We start from the raw sequence: 18414 nt of genomic DNA, 5'->3' as shown, positions 1-18414 counted from the left end.
CAGTTAATGCGGTATACCTGCAGAACAGCACCAAAACATATATGCATGGCGCAACGTGTCGAGCACTCCATTAAAGCAGGAATGGGTAAACAATAACGTGCGTTTGCTCCATGATAGGACAGCGCTGACCATGCGCTTATATAAGAGATACATATAGCTTAAGAAAAAACGTTACATCGTCTGCGGGAACTCGAATTGAAAGAATACGAAGGCATTGCGCCTCCACGGTACTCGTTCTCTCCCTTTGCCTCGTATGCAGCCCATATGAGTTATATGTGTCAGTATATGTGCCTCATATGAACACATATAGGCTTCATACGAGTTCATATGTGCCTCGTTTGACTCATATGGGCACCATATGAGCCATATGTGTCGACAAATGCGCCTCGTATCAGCACATATACTTCATACGAGTTCATGTGTGTCACAAATTAATGTGTCTCGTATGAACGCGTATAGGCTGCGTACGAGCTCATACGCGTCACAAATGTCACAGATGAACACATCTGCTGCATATATAGTAGTTCACGCGCTACGGAAAGGTGACTTGTATGGATTACATATGTGGCATACCTTAACTGACACGCGACACTCGTGCGTACACAAGAGCTCCGATATGCACCGTATCAGCTTACATCAATCTCGTGCGAAACACACAGCCGCTGATGAGTGCCTCTCATAGAGTGGGCCTTGCTGTTTGAAACACGCGGAAAAGAAGGGATGAACAAGCGATTAACAAGTGCCCAACCAACGCATAAAAAAAACTCTTGGCCTGTTTCAAATATTTTTCTCCTTGATTCTCTGCTTGTGCCCTCCTGTTGTAAACCGCGCCTATCCAAACAGTATGACGTTAGGCGTTTCCAATGTGCTTGGACAAACGTTCAGCCAGAAGGCAAATGTTGCCTTCTGGGCTTAGTTGAGCTAATAACGCCAAGTATTTTCATGCAAGAGCTCCGACTGTAGTTAACAATATGTGCGCAATGAGAGTACTACGATCAATAGTGCAGGCGCTGTGAAAATTAAAATACATACAAATATCAGATCTTTCAGTGCTTATCACAGAGCACATCAAGATCCACAATATCAGTGGAAGTGCAATCGGCTGTAGTTCAGCTCCTTATACCTTAAAAATAAACATTTGTCCTCGCACCTAACCGTCGAATTCTAAAGTAGTGGGAAGCATAGCATAAGTCTTGTCATCGAAATGTAAAGCAGTTTTTACCATGCCAGCAGTGGTGTAGTGGGTAGTGCAGTGAGCTGTAGATCTCTAGGTTGGTGGTTCGAATCCGGAACAGCGCATAGTTTTTTTTTTTCGCGTCTGAATTTTTTTTTTACTTTCTTTAGTTTACTAACTTCAATGGAAGCTATTTTATTGTTAATTGCCTTATAATTCCAACCCAGCCCTTCCCTTTCCTTTCCCAAAAATTGTAAACCAGACACATATGACACATACGAGATATTCCATAATCATACGAGATATTCCATAATCTCGTATGAACCAGACACATATGACACATATATACGAGATTTTTCGATAGGGACGTATTAATCGCTATCGGTTAATCGTCTTCATATTGATTACGGTCATAGATTTCAATCACGCGTCTTCAGCGCGCACTTCGCTTCTGCGTCGCGTGGTTGCTTCGGACGGTAGCAAGAGTTGGGGGGTGCGTACGTCGACTGATGTTTCGGAGTGCGATCGTTTCCTGCCGCCTTGATCCAAGCTTGAAGACGTAGATGCGACCGGCCGTTGTGAAATACCGAGATCTTGCAAGATCTCACGGTATTCTTTTTCAACGATACGGTACTTGCGTTGCTTTGCATTCATGGCGAAATGCAGAAGCTTTGCGGTGAAAGACGAGAACCGCAACAGCCGCACAAAGGGACAGCAGACAGGCAGTACGACCAACACCTCCACACTACAAAAGAAAAACAAGCGCGAGCACTCGCGGCATGACTCGCGGGCAGGGTTGCCGTTGGGAACATTTTAAAAGGAGCCAAAACTTGAGCTGAAAGTAGTCAAAAGTAGCCATGCCATTCCATCTTAGCTGTCGCGTAAAATACGATGTTTTGCTCATTAATAAATTGAAGTGTAAAAAAATTGATAAAAATTATTCTTGGCGGTGTTGTCAACACTAAGCTTCAAAGAAATTTTCCGAAACTAAACGTGTGTTTATCCACCGCTTTACGCATAAACGTAGGCATCCGCTCTCGCTCCCACGTGCGTTCCAAGCCAATCCCAATCCATAGCTTGTGGTCATTTCGTTTGGACGTTTGGCAGCAAAGCGCTCGCTTGTGAATTTTTATTTCTTCAAGCTTTTTGAAGTTTGGTGGCGGCACGCGTGAGTCACCGAGGGGAACCAGGAGGCACTGCTTGCGTAAGTATACATTCTGTCCTTTTTTCCCTTTCATGTTAGTTGTCAGCTAATATTTACTTGTGAACTTGTCAAGAGTGAGGACAATGAGCACGCCGCGTGTGTCGCCCCTTTAACTTGTCTGTAGGCATCTGTCAGCAGTTGTCTTTTGATTAACTCAGCGGCGCATTGCAAGGTGTAACTGCGTGTAAGGGTTGGGGTAATATGAAGTAACACACACGTACACGAAGGGAAGCGCTTCTAAATGTCGTGTGTGTTTGTGTGTTCCTTCATCAGGGTGAACGCACTATCCCGGCAAATCTTGTTGGCGCATTGCTTCTGAGAGGGTTTGTTTCTCACGGCACATCGTACATTTATGTACGTGTATAGATATTATGATCATGATCACAATGACAGTCGTCACGTGGTTACGGCGCTCGGCTGCTGACTCGAAATAGGCGGGTTCGATCCCGGCTGCGGCGGTCGAATTTCGATGGAGGCGAAATTCTAGAGGCCCGTGTACTGTGCGCGATATCGGTGCACTCTAAAGAACCCCAGGTGGTCGAAATTTCCGGAGCCGTTCTCTGCGGCGCCCCCCATGACCAACCAGTTGCCACGTGCGATGCAGTTGAGTGTTTTTCATCGCCAATTTTTGCTTTTGTGAGGCTAATCGCTTGGTTCAGGCATGCATGTCAGACGTCATAGAGTCGCAGCCTGCATGCCTTGTGCTTGATTGACAAATGCTTCCATGGCAGTGTTGACATTGTTGCGTTGCGAGTCTCCGTGCGATGAGAGAAATGTGACAAGAACAGGATGAATGAACACAATTCTTCTGTACTGCCAGAAGTAATGCTGCTCCTGCCAGTGATCGGTTACAGAAAAAAAATTGAGAGTACTTTTTATTTATGTGTGTCCCTTCCCGCTACTGAGAGCCTTGTATTACAAAGTCTAGATCAGTGTGACTCTACATATAGCGAGTGCTAGTTTCGAGCTCGCTAATTGAACGCGCTTGTTTTCTCTCTTCCTCATTTGGTCAATCTTGCGTTTTACTGGTTTCTTTTTTCATCACTATGCTCCTGGTAGACTGCACTCAGTTTGATGTTCAATGCAGTGAAGTTGCACGCCACTATTGCTGGCTGTTATTTGGTTCACATGACAGCAGGCACAGAAATATTGTTTAAATAAGTCCCAAATTGCAGGCGCTCGTGACACTTGTAACTCTCAACTCATGAAAGTTCAGAAGTGCGTTGCGAAGTAGAACGAGATGGTTGTAAGAGTACCTGTCAGTTGTCATGGTAGTGTGAAGTTTTCGGCACCCAAACAGGCAAGTGCCAGTAGAGTATGGCACAGACCGTGTCTGGTAAAAATCTTTGTTTCCCCATTAATCTTTTGTCGTGTTTCCTCTGTGCAGCATGTCAAAACCATTCGCTGTGGTGAAGTTTCCTCTTGAGGACGACTGCCTTGCAGTCATTCCTGTCGGATGGCTCACAGAGACAAAAGAAGAGTGCTACTGGCCTGTGGCCAGGAGCTCGGAGGTGACGCGGCTCGCAAAAGCTGAGGCCGAGCCAGCTCTCGGAGGGGAGTGGATGCGTTGCCCAGTGGTCGTCGTTACCACTTGCCATAAGTAGTCTTATTGCAGACATATTGACGGTAGCTTCATCAGCGATTGTAAAGGCCTCTTTGCTAGATTCTGTGAGTCTGCACCTCTGCATGGCTAAATTACGACTAAGAAGTCATGTTGATAGCCACCGCTTAGCCAGCTGTCAAAAAGAGGAGCAGAATGAACTGTTAGCTATTGCACTTGTAAGCTGATGAACTACTTCTGAAACTCATTAGTGCGTTGTTTTTGAAGACCTGTAGTTCCCAGAATTAGTGCTGCACTCAGTATGCTTAATAATATTTAGTACAGAAAGGTTTAGTATGGTAATTTTTTTTTTTTTGCATTATGAAACATTTTTTGGCACACAAAAAGCACAGACAAGGAAAGAGCACACAATACAAATGCCAGACATCAATTGATGCTTTGCGTTGTGTGCTCTTTCCTCATCCATGTTTGTTGTGCACTGAGACAGTGTTTCATAATGCAAATTCAGAACCAACTCATCCAGCTGTTTACATTTAGTTCAGTTTGAATTGTTAGCCTGTCGCAGTGGCTGAGTGGTCCATGCTGCTGAGCCGAGGGCCCAGGTTACATCCTGTCTGTGGTGAAATGGAGCAGTGCAGAATGCGCTTGTGCTGTGTAATATCAGTGCATGTTAAACAACCCCATGTGGTCTAAATTAATCTGGAGTCTTCCGCTACGTCATTCTTCATAGCTTAAAGCTGTTAAATCCTAGAAACCAGAATCACACTTTTAATTGTAAATAAAACAATGCCTCTGCCACATGAGTGTTTCACAGGCTTTCAAACTGATAGTCTGTTGGCCTGAGTGTTGCTATACAGGCAGCTGAACGGGCATCAAGTCAGCAAAGCAGCCCTCGGACATATTTTGTAGTGACAATTCTGTTAAGTATGGATACGTGTTTAATTATGAGGAATTATGTGAGTTAGTTTTTGAAACCCATAGTTTGTACGAGATTTTGGTGCATGGTATTGAGGGTGCCTAAGACTGTATGCTGTTTGGGCAATTAAATATGTGCTCTCGAAAGTCTGCCAGTTTCCTTTCATAAGGTTTCTGATATAAACAGCAAGCTTCTTGTGGTAAGCGGCCGTGATGGTTAGCAGTCTATGGTTGAGGAAGGAAGGACCCGTGCTCTCACTGTAATGTAAGTTATCAATCGCTCGTACAGCTCTTTTTTGTAAAGTAAGTACTTTCACAAAATTGGTTGAGGTAGTCGTTCCCCAGATCAACAAACAATATTGTACATGCGAAAAGACTAGAGAGAAATAAATTTGTAGTTTGAATTTTCGAGGCAGTATTGTGCGAAATTTATTTAGGATACCAACAGAGCGAGCCATTTTAGTGCAAATGTAGTTTACACGATCTGTCCAGAGTAAATGTTCTTCAAAAATGACTCCAAGGAACATTGTAGAGCTGACACGAGTTATAGGAGCTTGCTCGAAGTGAATTTGGAAGTTGTTCGGAACTTCCTTATTTTTGGCTCTAAACAGTATGTACTTTGTTTTCCTGACATTAAGTTCTAACCTATTTGATTTTAACCAAACAGACAATTGGGATTACCAACTATTGGAGGCTGCTTGCAAAATATTACTATCTTGCCCTGAAAAAAATACGTTAGTATCGTCTGCATAGATTATAATGTTGTCTGCTGGATGAAGGTTGACGATATCATTAATATATAATAAGAACAACGTTGGTCCTAGAACGGAGCCCTGTGGCACACCAGACACAATCTGACCGATCCCAGATGAAATACCGTTAATGATAGTTGTTTGAGATCGGTTGTCAAGGTAGCTAGCAAATAAGGTTAAAGGAACGCCGCGTATTCCATAACACTGCATTTTTTCAAGCAATATCTTATGGTTAACCGAGTCAAACGCTTTCCTCATATCAAGGAATATGCCAACTGTTAGCAGTTTATTTTCTATATTTTCAATTAGCTTTTCTTTGATTTCCAGTAAGGCGGCCTCAGTTGTTTTGTTTTTTTTTAAATCCGTACTGTTGCTTGGAGATGACATGGTTTTTGTCGAGATATTGAGAATGTTTGCAGGATCCTACAAGAGCGCCGAAAAAAAGGTGCGGCGCTACGAGTTCACTTCAGCCCTAGAAAGCTCGGCAGTTTCTGGTAATTGAAATTCTCATATTTCTTTATTGATGAGAAATTATTTTGCATACTCAACAAGACGTTCATGTGCAATTCTTTTTTAGGAAATGAGGGCCACAACGATGTTGTACAGCTGCCGTCACCACGTAAGACATGAATTCTCATTTGTTAAGCCGCCGCGGTGGCTCAGTGGTTACGGCGCTCGGCTGCTGACCCGAAAGACACGGGTTCGATCCCGGCCAAGGCGGTCGAATTTTGATGGAGGCGAAATTCTAGAGGCCCGTGTGCTGTGCGATGTCAGTGCACGTTGAAGAACCCCAGGTGGTCGAAATTTCCGGAGCCCTTCACTATGGCGTCCCTCATAGCCTGAGTCGCCTTTGGATGTTAACCGCCTTAAAACTAAAACACCATTTCTCATTTCTATTTAATGTAAGGTCGACATTGTGTTAGTTTTGATTGGGGATTTATGGTAGTATGCTTGCAAAATCTGGGAAAAAAACTCCACCGTAGCTAATTGCACTTGCAGAGAAATGGAACGTGCTCAGACTTGGCATCAGCTTTTTACATTTGCCATGCTCTCAGATCAGCAGTGAATCTGCCAGTAACCATTTCGTGGCAAACTCTCTTACCCACGTTAACAGTACTGCGAACAGGTTTCTATTCACATGACATATATTCCGCTCTCTGTTTTTGGTTTTGCCATGACAGTTTCTTTTGTGTCCTTAAATGAACCGCATTTTCCAGTGTATAAGACGCACCCGCCATATATGCAGGCTGTAATTGAAAACGTTGCTATATAAGACGCACCCTTATATAAGACGCACCCCAGTTTTCCCAGTTGGGCTAGTGAGGATCAATTAAACACGCTTGCGCGACCATCACGAAATTCACCGTACTTGTGAGAAATTCTTAAGCAACGCTAAGTGGTCGAAAAAGGCAACACTCGCGTCATTCCTGCCCACGTTTTGGAAAAAAAGAAAGAAAAACGAAAAAACTCTCCCACATGTCCATAAGAACATTTTATTTCTACTTAAAACCTTCGAAGTCTTCACCTTCGGATGCGCTATCAAAAAGTTCGCCCATTTCTGGTGGCAACGCGACTGAAATATTCTCTTCGCACTACGTACATGGAGCAAACAAAGTGGCAAAGGGTGGCTGAAAAAAGAACGCCGGCTTGTCCTGGCTTGTCTTGACAATGGCGAGAAGCGTGATTGTCGTCATCTTTTGGCATTTCACATTACTTTTGCTTGGGGCCTCCGAAACGGTGGTGTGTTTGTGATCCTGGAAGTCGTCATCCCCGTCGTTTCATGATAAAGTTCACCTAAAAAAAGTTGCGCACGGTGGTCCCCGTATTGAAGTATTAACCGTGTTACAACCGCTTCATTGCTAGTGATATTTTTTCGGTAAAAAAGGCTTGAACATGAACCTGAGTAATTTCTGAACTCTCTAAAAAAAAACGAAAAATTCGCATATAAGACGCACCCTTGTATAGGACGCACCAGCAAGATTTTTGAAAAAAGCCGCGTCTTATACACCGGAAAATACGGTACCAATGCACCATGCTGGTGCATGAGAAATGTAATTATTGAAGTACTATAGACACATATTTAAAAAATTGAAAACTGATTTTTCAGGAAAGAAAGTGGTGCAGTAATTCTCTCGCATTTCGGTGGACATTCATAAGAGAAGGGATAAAGGAGGGAGTGTGAGAAGAAAGGAAGAAGGAGGTGCCATAGCGCCCTGGGATAATTTCAGCCGACTGGGGATCTTCAACGTGCACTGACATCGCACAGCACACGGGCACCTCTTGCGTTTCGCCTCCATCGAAACGCGCCGCCGCAGTCGGATCACAACGTTCTTTTATGTGTCATAGGTATCTGCATGATGTGACATTGTTTGTCACGTCAACTACTTGTCATGGAGGTGTCGGTTTTGATGGGTTTTGAATTATGAAGTCTTTGTACAGCCTGTGATTGAAACCAAATTAAAATATCTTTTCGGCCAAAGGAAGTGTTACTATTGCCTGGGGGGCATCTCTATATAACCAGGAATTTGTTTCTGAACTTCGTAATTTTGTGTCTATTGTGTTTTAAAAAGATCACCTGTATGCAAAACAGCCTGGCCATGCAACTGTTCTGTCCCTTCTCCAAAAATATCCTGAAGTAGCATTTCTGCATTCAATTAGGATAGAAATGTGACATTGTGGTTGTACACAGTAGTGTGTTCTGTACTTCCTGGATTGCCATCAATGACGCATGTTCATCTCCAGCCCCACTGAATCACGCTGGGGAGAGCGTGAACGAAAACAGTGCGCCACCCAGCAAGCTGGAGGGGTCGACAGCTGGGACTGTTGATGGTGAGATTTTCACTTTGTTTACTTTTGTGCAAAAAGAGAAATGCAAGCCAAACATGGGGACACAGTGAGAGGACAGAACAAATGCTGCTTGTCCCGTCTTTTCACTGTGTTCCTTTCTTTTAATTACACTCCTATTTTGTCTAGTATCAAGTGACACAACAAAATATAGAAGCTAGATCTGCTTTGCCTTAAAGAAAAACAGCAAATTTTAAATTTCTCATTGTACCTGCTGCTGCCGAGCAGCAGTCAACGGGCCCAGAAAGACCTAGAGAATATACTTATTCAGGAAGATATTTGCACGGAGTTCTCCTCAGTGGCTCTTGAAACGGTGCTAGGAGCACATTTCTAGTTTCAAACTATGTGCTTTGAAAGGGGTCACTCTGAAAATCATCACATGTATTTCTCAAAAACGATTGTATTGAACTGAAGTGGTACTGGAATTTACAACCTAGTACTTCCATTGCTTTCTCCTCTTGTGATTCATAGTGGAGTGGTTGTTCTGTGCCCTTCCCAAGAGCTGTATGTTGTGCTTTTGTTGGGTTCTTTTGGATCCTGGCATTTCTGTTGCCTCTCTCGGCCTACATCACCACCAGGAAGCCACTCCTACGAATTGCACTCTACACAGTAGTCCCATGTTCTGTGCATTTGTTTCCTTACCAGCATAATTTGGTCGCTTGGTCGCGGTTGGTCAGCAAGGCCCATATTGTAATTTTTCATTGTCTTTCAAAGTATTTTAAAAGTTTACTGGTTGGAAGTCAATGCAGTGCCTTGGATGCAGCGAAATGTGCTGAAAAAAAATTAATTGCGCTATCACAAAGCTCCCATAAAGGGTGCTGAAGGAGATAAGCAGCCAATAATAGTGGCATGCTCTGAAGGAGGACCTCTTGCTTAGGAAAGAACTGAACAGCCTAACTGCCTTGTGGAGCACATCAGCTGGCTCCTAGTCTTGTCTTGCCTGCAGCAAAATGGATGCGTGGTAAGAGATAAATGTGACCTTGTTTTATGTCTCAACGGTTTGGCACCTCCTGTGCCTAGCAAGAAACATTTGGTCCATCTCTTTGTTGCATTTCGCCTGTCAGCTAAGGGCTATAATTCCATAAGGGCTATCTTTGTTGCAGTTTTAATGCATTGATCCCTGCCAGCACTTGCAGTTAGAACAGATGTCTACCTCCAGCATTTTGGCCAATGTGGGTTTTGCCGTGAGCAATACTTTCCAAATGGTGCAATGCTATATTAAGGGCACAGGCCTGCTCTGCTTTCTCGCTTCTATTAGCACATGCTTCTCATGACACTGGAAGAATCCATTTGCGACTAACTGCTGCCATCTCTGCCATGGTGCAATAGCAGTGGAAATGCCCATGAAGCAATGTAAAAATTGGCGAAGCTCATAGACTGAGAAGTCCTTTACACAACAAGGCTGCAGGTTCTGTGCTAGCTATCACACATAGAGCAGCTCCATTTCACCTAGGGGTTTGTCAGTGCATGGTGACATTTATGGCATTTAAATTAGGCTAGCAAGGAATAGAACATGAATTAGAAGTGTCCTGGAGGATAAAAACTGGTGGAAGTTTAGGAGCATAGTACAGAGTGTGTTGCTGCCTACTGTTAGCCTCATACTGTTCTTTATTGTACCTCAGTGCGCAAATGATATTATTGCGCCCAGGTTAACCCTGCTCTCACTGAAATTGTTGATTGCTTCAGTTTCAGCTACCCTGCTGAAGCTGATGTGCCTGGTGCTGGAGGTCCGACAGCAGCAGCGCGACTTAATGCAGCGGTTACAAAGGCTGGAGGATCATGTGCTGCTGCGGTCGGACCGGCAGCTGGAGCAGAGGACTCGGCCAGTGTCCCCCTCGCCACCGCCTCCCACCCTTGCACTGCCCGCATTCTCCCCCGAGGAGTTGGACACTGTGGAAGCTGCCGTCCAGGACGACAGCGTGGCTGCTGGACTGGTGATTTAATGTTTCTGATAATTCGTGTCTGGAAAAAATGAATGCCTACTAACGATTTGCATGCATAATGTAATTGCGAGGTTTGTGAAGAAATCTTGAGCTCCAAGAGTGTTTGCATGCCGTGCTCTGTGAATAACATGCTCTTCATAGATATAATTCCTACTGTTGTGCTGGAGTGTGCTGTCACAGTGTGTTTTGTTAATGTAAATGTCTTGTTCATGAAAGTTGCTTGCTGATATACACACTGGCTGTTTCAGTGAACATTTTCAGGAATTCCTAAGAATAGGGAGTTCAAAATAGAAGAAATATTTGCAGGTACACACGCACAGTTATGCAGTAAATTATGTCCACCACTGCTGAGAGATCGTTCCTCCAAAAAAAAAAATTGTTTTCCCATATCGAACTTGCGCTTCTTTAGGAATTTTTGAGAGTGTTCACTGGAACGCCCTGTCGATTCCTTGTGTGGTGAGATTTACTGTTGGAAGCAAAAGTGGTACGCAATGCCCAGCCGGTAGCAGAGCTTGCAAAAACTGCATCACGTGTCGGGACAGCTGTTAGGGGACTCTCTTTATCTGCTCTTTGGCTCCTATCAATTTGTTGGGCTCAGTAGCAGTGCTGAACATGTGGCGCTCGCAATATTGCTTACGGCAAGTGCCAGTTGTCACATCATGTTTCAGCCACGCAATGCAAAGAAAATGCCACCTGCGAGACTGCTGTCGCATCAGAGCGTTTAGGCGAGAAGGAGCGCTAAACAGCAAACCAAGCTACTGATGCTGGTTCTGTGCGAAGCATTGCACCTGTCACATCTTGTAGTAGCTTGGTATTTGGCGGTGCAGTCACAGGCTTTTTTGGGGCAGTTGCTCTCAGATGGTGTCACTCAATGTCATTCGATGTAGTTTTCCAGAGCTCTGCCAGTGGCCGGTCGTTGCATAACAGACTTGGTTCCAACAAATTTTTTTTCTCAGTCAAATATTTCTGTGATTACATTATTGTTTTACATCGATCAACAGCAAAAAAAAATCCCCTATGCTTTTGTTGCCTGTGGCTGCCTTTCTTCGTAGGTGTCTCATAACGAGCCCCTCATTTTCCTTACATTTGTCATTTATTGTTGTGCTGTTTTAATTTAGTTCAGCAGTGGACTTTGTAGCTAACATTAAGGATGTTGTAAGGTCTGTTTTACAGGAAGCTGAGCTTTCGGTTAATATACTGTTGCATGAACTGCTGTGAACACAGCTGGAAGTTGGTCCTCTCTCAGCGCGTCTTTAATTTCGGCTAGGTTTCCCAAATAATGGGGCAGCTTTAACCCACCTCTTCCCTGTATTTTGCTCACATTATGCACATTTCATTACTTAATCTGCTGCCAAAAACAAGCAACATCGTTTAATTAAATGTGGTTGCTAAGCACGCAGCTTTACTCAGGTGCTTGGGGATTTAAATAAGCGCCCTTTGTATAGCATTAATTAGACTGCTCAATTTCAGGGTAGTGAGCCCCGCCATGGTGGCTCAGTGGTTAGGGCACTCGACTGCTGAACCCAAAGACTCAGGTTCAAACCCAGCCGTGATGGCCAGTTTTCCATGGAGGCGAAAAGCAAGGCGCCCGTGTGCAGTGTGATGTCAGTGGCGCATGTTAAAGACCCCACGTGGTCGAAACTTCCGGAGCCCTCCACTATGGTGTCCCTCATCATAGCCTGAGTCACTTTGGAACTTTAAGTTCTACAAACCAAATCAATTTTAGCGTAACGGCTGTGCAGAGAAAACACATCCAGTACATAGATATCTGCAAAAAGCATTATAGTTATAATATAATAATGTCCAAGATGCAAAGCATAATGGGTAGGAGTTGGCCACCTTTGCTTAATCGCTAAAGTTTCCCTGCTCTTAGTAAACTGGGAAAAAAAAGAATGTCCATATTGGTGGTGGTGCTTTCTGCTGGTAGCAACTAGTCAAGCTATTGTATCATACAGAAATTATGCATTATGATTGTAGGTACTCGCATGGGCTGTTGACAGGTAGTCACACAATTGTCTTAGCTATTCGATTCTGCTAAACTAAATGAAATTATAATTGATGTTTGTGCCTAATAGCTTGTGCACCTGTGGTGTTTCTTTTCAGCGAAAGCAGCTGGTCCGCCTGGGGGGCAAGGGCCTGAGGGAGGTGGGCTCCAACATAATGACCGCCATCATAGGGGTGGCTGTACAGAGGATGTACAGCCTCCATGGCCGCAAGGGCAAGTGGTCATTTATTGCCCTCAAGTTATGCAAGGTGGCAACAGGTATGTTGTTGCAGTAGCTTTTAACTGAATTTTAAAAGATGAGTGGAAGAACATGCACCAGGTTCTGCTGCGCTTTGTTTTCTTTTCTTCTTTTCAGTTGATACTTTACCAGTTTTCTTTTTCATTACAGGTGAATATTTTGTTACTGTTTTTATGGGGGTAGTCATCTGCAGTTTTCTTCCATGTGCATCTGAAGATATATGAGTCAGCAGATGCCTTTCAAAGAAAGCCCTCCCATCAGTCACATCCGTCTCTTGTCATGGATCGTAGTCGTGCCTTGTATCTGCCAGCCATTTGTGCTCCCATATGTTAGTAGTGCAAAGTGGTCGACCGTGATGTCGCAGCAGCTTTATACAGTTGGTTAGAAGAGCTTTCAGGTGGATTTTCTCCTCAAGTTGTATTTGGATACTGTAGTCCTTTCATTCTGGCACGCACTTTGAGTTAACATGTACTTGTGGCCTTTTCTGTTTTCTCTGTTGCGGAAATAATCTTGATTTCTGTTAACGAGCAAACTTTTTCTGCTGGCCTAAAATGAACGCTTATCTTATGCAGATGCCATCTGTGAGAAGACGGGGGCGGATGTGGTGGAAGCGCAGGGGTTTATTAGGAAGTGGTTGCCAGGTTCAGTGGACCGTGGCGGCGGACGCAAAAGGCGTTTTGCCGAAGCGTTTCTGCCAAGTACCGCTGCCGGCCTGGCAACCACTGCGAGCCCCTGTGCTTCAGCCCCCAGCACAGTGCCCTCCCTTCCCCAAGCGGCCCCCACCTCCCAGAAATCCTCCTCCCGCGCGGCCCTGGCTCCTTCCCAAGGTCCCGCCTCCTGCGCGGCCCTCGCTGCCTCGCAGGACTCGCGCAACCGCGCGTCCCCAGCCACGGTGCCTAATTATTTAATAAATTGTTTCTCAGTTGGATTCTTTCGTTGCCTCATTTTGTTGTGCATGTGTATAGAAGAGATGATTGCAGCTTTGCAATGCCAAAACCCATGGCTTTCCCAATGCGAACATTAACTGGAATGTGAATATTCGCTGAACTGGAAATGCAATGGCATAAACTTCGGGCAAGCGTTAGCAGAAAGGCTGAACAGTGGCCTAATTGTGGTATGTCAAGCTGGTGTTGGTAGAGCGGCTGAAAGTGGGTACAATAGCGGCATGAATGTCGGTTCAGTGTTGGTAGAGCGGCTGAACAGTGGTCTGATAGTGGCATGAATGTCGGTTCAGTGTTGGTAGAGCGGCTGAAAGTGGGTACAATAGCGGCGTGAATGTCGGTTCAGTGTTGGTAGAGCGGCTGAACAGTGGTCTGAGAGTGGCATGAATGTCGGTTCAGTGTTGGTAGAGCGGCTGAACAGTGGTCTGATAGTGGCATGAATATCGGTTCAGTGTTGGTCCGAACATCAGGCCAAGGTTGGAAAAAGTAACTTTTTGCCCCAATGCCGACGTCGGTACGACTTTCGAGCCGGTTTTGACCAGCATTATGCCAGCGTCGGTCCATTGTTGGTGTGCTGCTTGGGAACGTCCCAAAGGGACTCAGGCTATGAAAGACGCCGTAGTGGAGGGCTCTGGATAATGCCGACCTCCTGGCATTCTTTCCGTTAAGCACGTTCGTATCCAACATTCTTGGCCAATATTTATAAATATTTTAAAAGTAATGTTATAGAAATATTAAGGATAATGGTCCATTCTTCCGATGTGTAGCACGAGCAGTTAAGATTGAAATAGAAAATCAAAGGGGCTTTTGATGATAGCAAAAAAATGCAAGGTCACACATGATTGCGCTTTTGAAATTACTTGGGAGAACATAGGGACGACACAAACACTGGTGCGCAAACTGTCAACCGAAATTTGTTGCGTCGTGCACACATATATATGTTTCACGTGTAAAAACAGAAATTGCCCCAAAAAACGCAGTTAAAACAGCAACTTTGCAATCGTATCAACAAGCATCAAGAAAGACTTGGTCCCAGCTGATCGGTTTATCCTTGTTATTACTATTCCAAGAATTGCATTTCTTGTGTGGAGAACAAAACTGAAGGGTATACACAAGACCCTTCTCTAAGTCTTTCATTTAGACATCTGCCCGTCTGGCCCACATATGCTCGGCCACAAGATAGCGCTATCTTGTAAACCACTCATTCACAGCACTCGATGAACCTGTTTGTGTGCCTGACGCCGCATCAAGTTTTTTTCCGCACCAAGAAAACTAAAAGGGATGTGCGCGAAGGTAAATGAAGAAACCAGTCCTAGAGCACTCTTGTGGCGTCAGGCACACAAACAGGTTCATCGAGTGCTGTGAAGGAGTGGTTTACAAGACACCGCTATCCTTGCGGCCGAGCATATGTGGGCCCGACGGGCAGATGTCAAAATGAAAGACTTAGAGATCATAACCGCAAATGTCGCCAGATTAACTAACCTAGAATTCTGGTGGCACATTGCGCCAGGTCCGATAGCTGCAAATCCCACTTCCAACAGACCGCAGTTCTGCTGAAATCCAGATATAAGACAATCAGGGAGCTGTGGAAAGCTTACTGCATGGAATCGGAAAAAGGGGCTTGTGTAAGTGACCATTCGTTTGCAAGTTCTTCCTGTGGAGATCTGGCGCTGATAAATGTGCAAGTGCAACTTCCATCCCTTTGTAATAGATGCAAGTGGATTTGCTTGCCTTGTCATGTTGATTGTGCCGTTGATGGCAATTTGTGTTTGGTGCGTATGGGCTTTGGTGCTCAAGCAGAAAGTAGGCGCTGGCGCTATATACTAGTTTTAGTCTGCGCTCGTACTGTGTGCTTCTTTGTCCCGTTCCTTACTAAGTTTTGATCTCTGTAAACTCCACATTTCTCCCCAGCATGTTTCTAAATATATAAGTTAATGCTTATAAGTTACGAGTGACGTAATTTCCTTGAGGAAACTGGTGTTCGACGTCGTCCATGGCTGCAAAGCAAACCATTTCCCAAAGGAAACGCTGCCGTCCCTCTCTTTTTATATGCCGAGCTCGAACATCATTAAAAAGGGGATGCAGGCAACCGGTGACGTCAGTGGTTCCAGAGGATCTTGCCCCAGCTTGTTTCAAGTTTAGCATGAGAAAGGGCCCCGGGCATGCCTAATTCCGTTTCTCGCCTTCAGCAAAGGTAAAGGCCAGAGCGGGCGGTGGTAAGTGGATTAGGCACAGTCATGGCCTTTTGCACTGCATCGTCGATATTGATAGATACCCTAGTTGTAAGGAAAGGTCTGATACGGACGCACGTCTGCGTGCCAATGATGACAGCTTCTAAGTGACTGCATGGTAATCAATTTCAAAAGGGACTCCAACATAAAGAAAACAGTTTTCTGCTACGACGTCCGCAGTACAACGCATGGAACACTCCAGGCGGCTTTATGGAAAGGTTTGAGAATCTCCTGTCCTTACCCTCAACGTTAACCTTTTTATGCCAGCGTGAATGAAAGAAACAAAAGATTAAAAACACAAACGGTGCGCAAAGTTTGCCGTTATTTGTATTTAGTGTGGTTGTGGAGGATAATTGCTCATGGCGCAGAAGCGGTTCTATGGCCACCCCATACTAAAAAATTCAGGACAAAACGATTGTTGAACGCGAAGGAGTTTATCAACGAAATTTTTTATATATTGTAAAATTTAACTGTAACAATCAATATGGCCGCAGATGTCCAGGCGGCAGGCTTGCATTTTCTTAATAGGTTTTCAAATTGGGCTAGTTGGTAGTTAACATGGTCACACATGATTGCGCCTTTAAAGTGAATTGGGACAACACTAACACTGGTGAGCAAATTGTCGACGGAAGTTTATTGCGTTGTGCACACATATATAAGCCGCACATGTCAAAACAGAAATTAAAAAAACGCAGTTATAGCAGCAACTTTGCAATCATATCAACAAGCATCAAGAAAGACTTTGTTCCAGCAGATCGACTTACCTTCATTATTACTATTCCAAGAATTGCATTTCTTGTTTGGAAAGCAATACAGAAGGGTCATTTGCACAGGTCCCTTTTTCCCGATTCCATCAGTAAGCTCCTTGATTGTCTTATTTCTGGATTTCAGCAGAATTGTGGTCTGTTGGAAGGGGGTTTGAAGCTATCGGACCTGGCAAAATGTGCCGCCAGAATTGCAGGTGTGTTAATCTGGCGACAGCTGCGGTTGTGATCTCTAAGTCTTTCATTTAGACATCTACCCGTCGGGCCCACATATGCTCGGCCGCAAGATACCGGTGTCTTGTAAACCACTCCTTCACAGCACTCGACGAACCTGCTTGTGTGCCTGTCGCCACAAGACTGCTCTTCTCTAGGACTGGTTTCTTCATTTACCTTCGCGCACATTGCTTTTAGTTTTCTTGGTGCGGAAAAAAACTTGATGCGGCGTCAGGCACACAAACAGGTTCATCGAGTGCTGTGAAGGAGTGGTTTACAAGATAGCGCTATCTTGTGGCCGAGCATACGTGGGCCAGACGGGCAGATGTCTAAATGAAAGACTTAGAGAAGGGTCTTGTGTAAGTACCCTTCAGTTTTGTTCTCCACACAAGAATTGCAATTCTTAGAATAGTAATAACAAAGGTAAACCAATCTGCTGGGACATAGTCTTTCTTGATGCTGGTTGATATAATTGCAAAGTTGCTCCTTTAACTGCGTTTTTTAACTTCTGTTTTGACATGTGAGGCTTATATATATGCGTGCACAACGTAATAAACTTCAGTCGACAATTTGCGCACCAGTGTTTGTGTTGTCCCAAGTAATTTCATAAGCGCAATTATGTGCGACCATGTTAACTATAAGCTAGCCCAATTTGAAAACCTCTTAAGAAAATGCAAGCCTGCCGCCTGGACATCTGCGGCCATATTGATTGTTACAGTTAAATCTTACAAATATAAAAAAATTTCGTTGATAAACTCCTTCGCGTTCGACAATCCTTTTGTCCTGAATTTTATTGCGAAAGCAATAATGCTAGCACTTTTCTGCCGTCGGCGGAGGTCGTTCCTTCTCTGTCACGTGGCACGACCACGTGAAAGCGGGACGTCACGACCAGAGGAGAGCAGGGGCCCCAGTTCGTCTCTTCGGCCGTAGTCCCTTCGCTCGGCGCGGCGGCTACCACGTGACGGCCTCCTCGGCACGCCGCGTGAGGGCGCTCGCTAGGAGAGGAATCCTATCCATCCATGCATGGGGCGCCGCAGGCGCGCTCCGCTTAGTCATGTCTGAAGCGTGGCCCGTATGGAGCGTTTGTCCGGGCGATTCGTCGGCGTCGACGGCACCGGTGCGTTTTTTTGCCGCCGGAGAAGATGTTTTTGCCAAATCGTCGGGTTCTGTCGAAACAGAAAAAAACCGTCGACGCCGCGCCGACGCCGGGAGAGGGCAGAGATTGAGTGCAAATGAGAGCCAGAGCGGGCGTCACGTGACTCTGGGCGGAGCCACGCCGGCCGAGAGAGCCGCGCTCGCGATCTCTCTCTGGCACTGTAGCTTGATCACCAAAACTGCGTCGTGCTTCCCGGAAATACGGGCGTTTGGCGCTCCGAGGGTACGGAGTTCTAGTTCACTACAGTACCGAGGCTTGGGCTTCGGGTTTCTCGGCCGAAACGGCCGAGCAGCGTGTTGTCTTTCGGGGGAGTCGCTTTTAGCCGGCCGGGAGTCAGGGGCACACGTAAACGGTAGCGCCATCTAGTGACAAGACTCCAAAGCACATCAACGCTGTGTTGAAGTTTTTTATCCGTAATTACTGATAACTACGATGGGTGCATTGCGAGCCTTTTTTCGTTCCAAGAAGAAAAA

The 18414-nt window shown here is 45.1% G+C and overlaps 1 protein-coding gene across 2 annotated transcripts; it reads left to right on the top strand.

The window, feature by feature from the left end:
• Window positions 1–2076: 2076 nt before the first annotated feature.
• LOC149362954 (uncharacterized) lies at window positions 2077–13675 on the top strand. Of its 2 annotated transcripts, none has more exons than XM_089573312.1 (7): window positions 2077–2378; window positions 3766–6100; window positions 6184–6225; window positions 8349–8435; window positions 10137–10384; window positions 12497–12656; window positions 13209–13675. In XM_089573312.1, the coding sequence occupies exons 2-7, from the start codon at window positions 5875–5877 to the stop codon at window positions 13658–13660; spliced, it is 1215 nt and encodes a 404-aa protein (XP_089429438.1). In that variant the 5' UTR covers window positions 2077–2378; window positions 3766–5874; the 3' UTR covers window positions 13661–13675. The 2 variants fall into 2 exon arrangements, with proteins under 2 accessions (XP_089429438.1, XP_089429439.1); XM_089573313.1 differs by having other exon boundaries at window positions 2079–2378; window positions 12497–12611.
• Window positions 13676–18414: the final 4739 nt, after the last annotated feature.

Source organism: Amblyomma mixtum, chromosome 2 (genome assembly GCF_055824585.1).
Source record: "Amblyomma mixtum isolate Tamu chromosome 2, ASM5582458v1, whole genome shotgun sequence".
NCBI lineage: Eukaryota > Metazoa > Arthropoda > Arachnida > Ixodida > Ixodidae > Amblyomma > Amblyomma mixtum.
The sequence above is the reverse complement of the archived record's forward strand: the minus strand, read 5'-3'. Positions and strand labels throughout refer to the sequence as shown.

Coding starts and splice junctions, on each gene's coding strand:
- LOC149362954 (XM_089573312.1), top strand. CDS start 5,875: ATGCCAACTGTTAGCAGTTTATTTTCTATATTTTCAATTAGCTTTTCT. Junction 6,226..8,348: donor TGTACAGCTGCCGTCACCAC/GTAAGACATGAA, acceptor GTTCATCTCCAG/CCCCACTGAATCACGCTGGG. Junction 12,657..13,208: donor GTTATGCAAGGTGGCAACAG/GTATGTTGTTGC, acceptor TATCTTATGCAG/ATGCCATCTGTGAGAAGACG.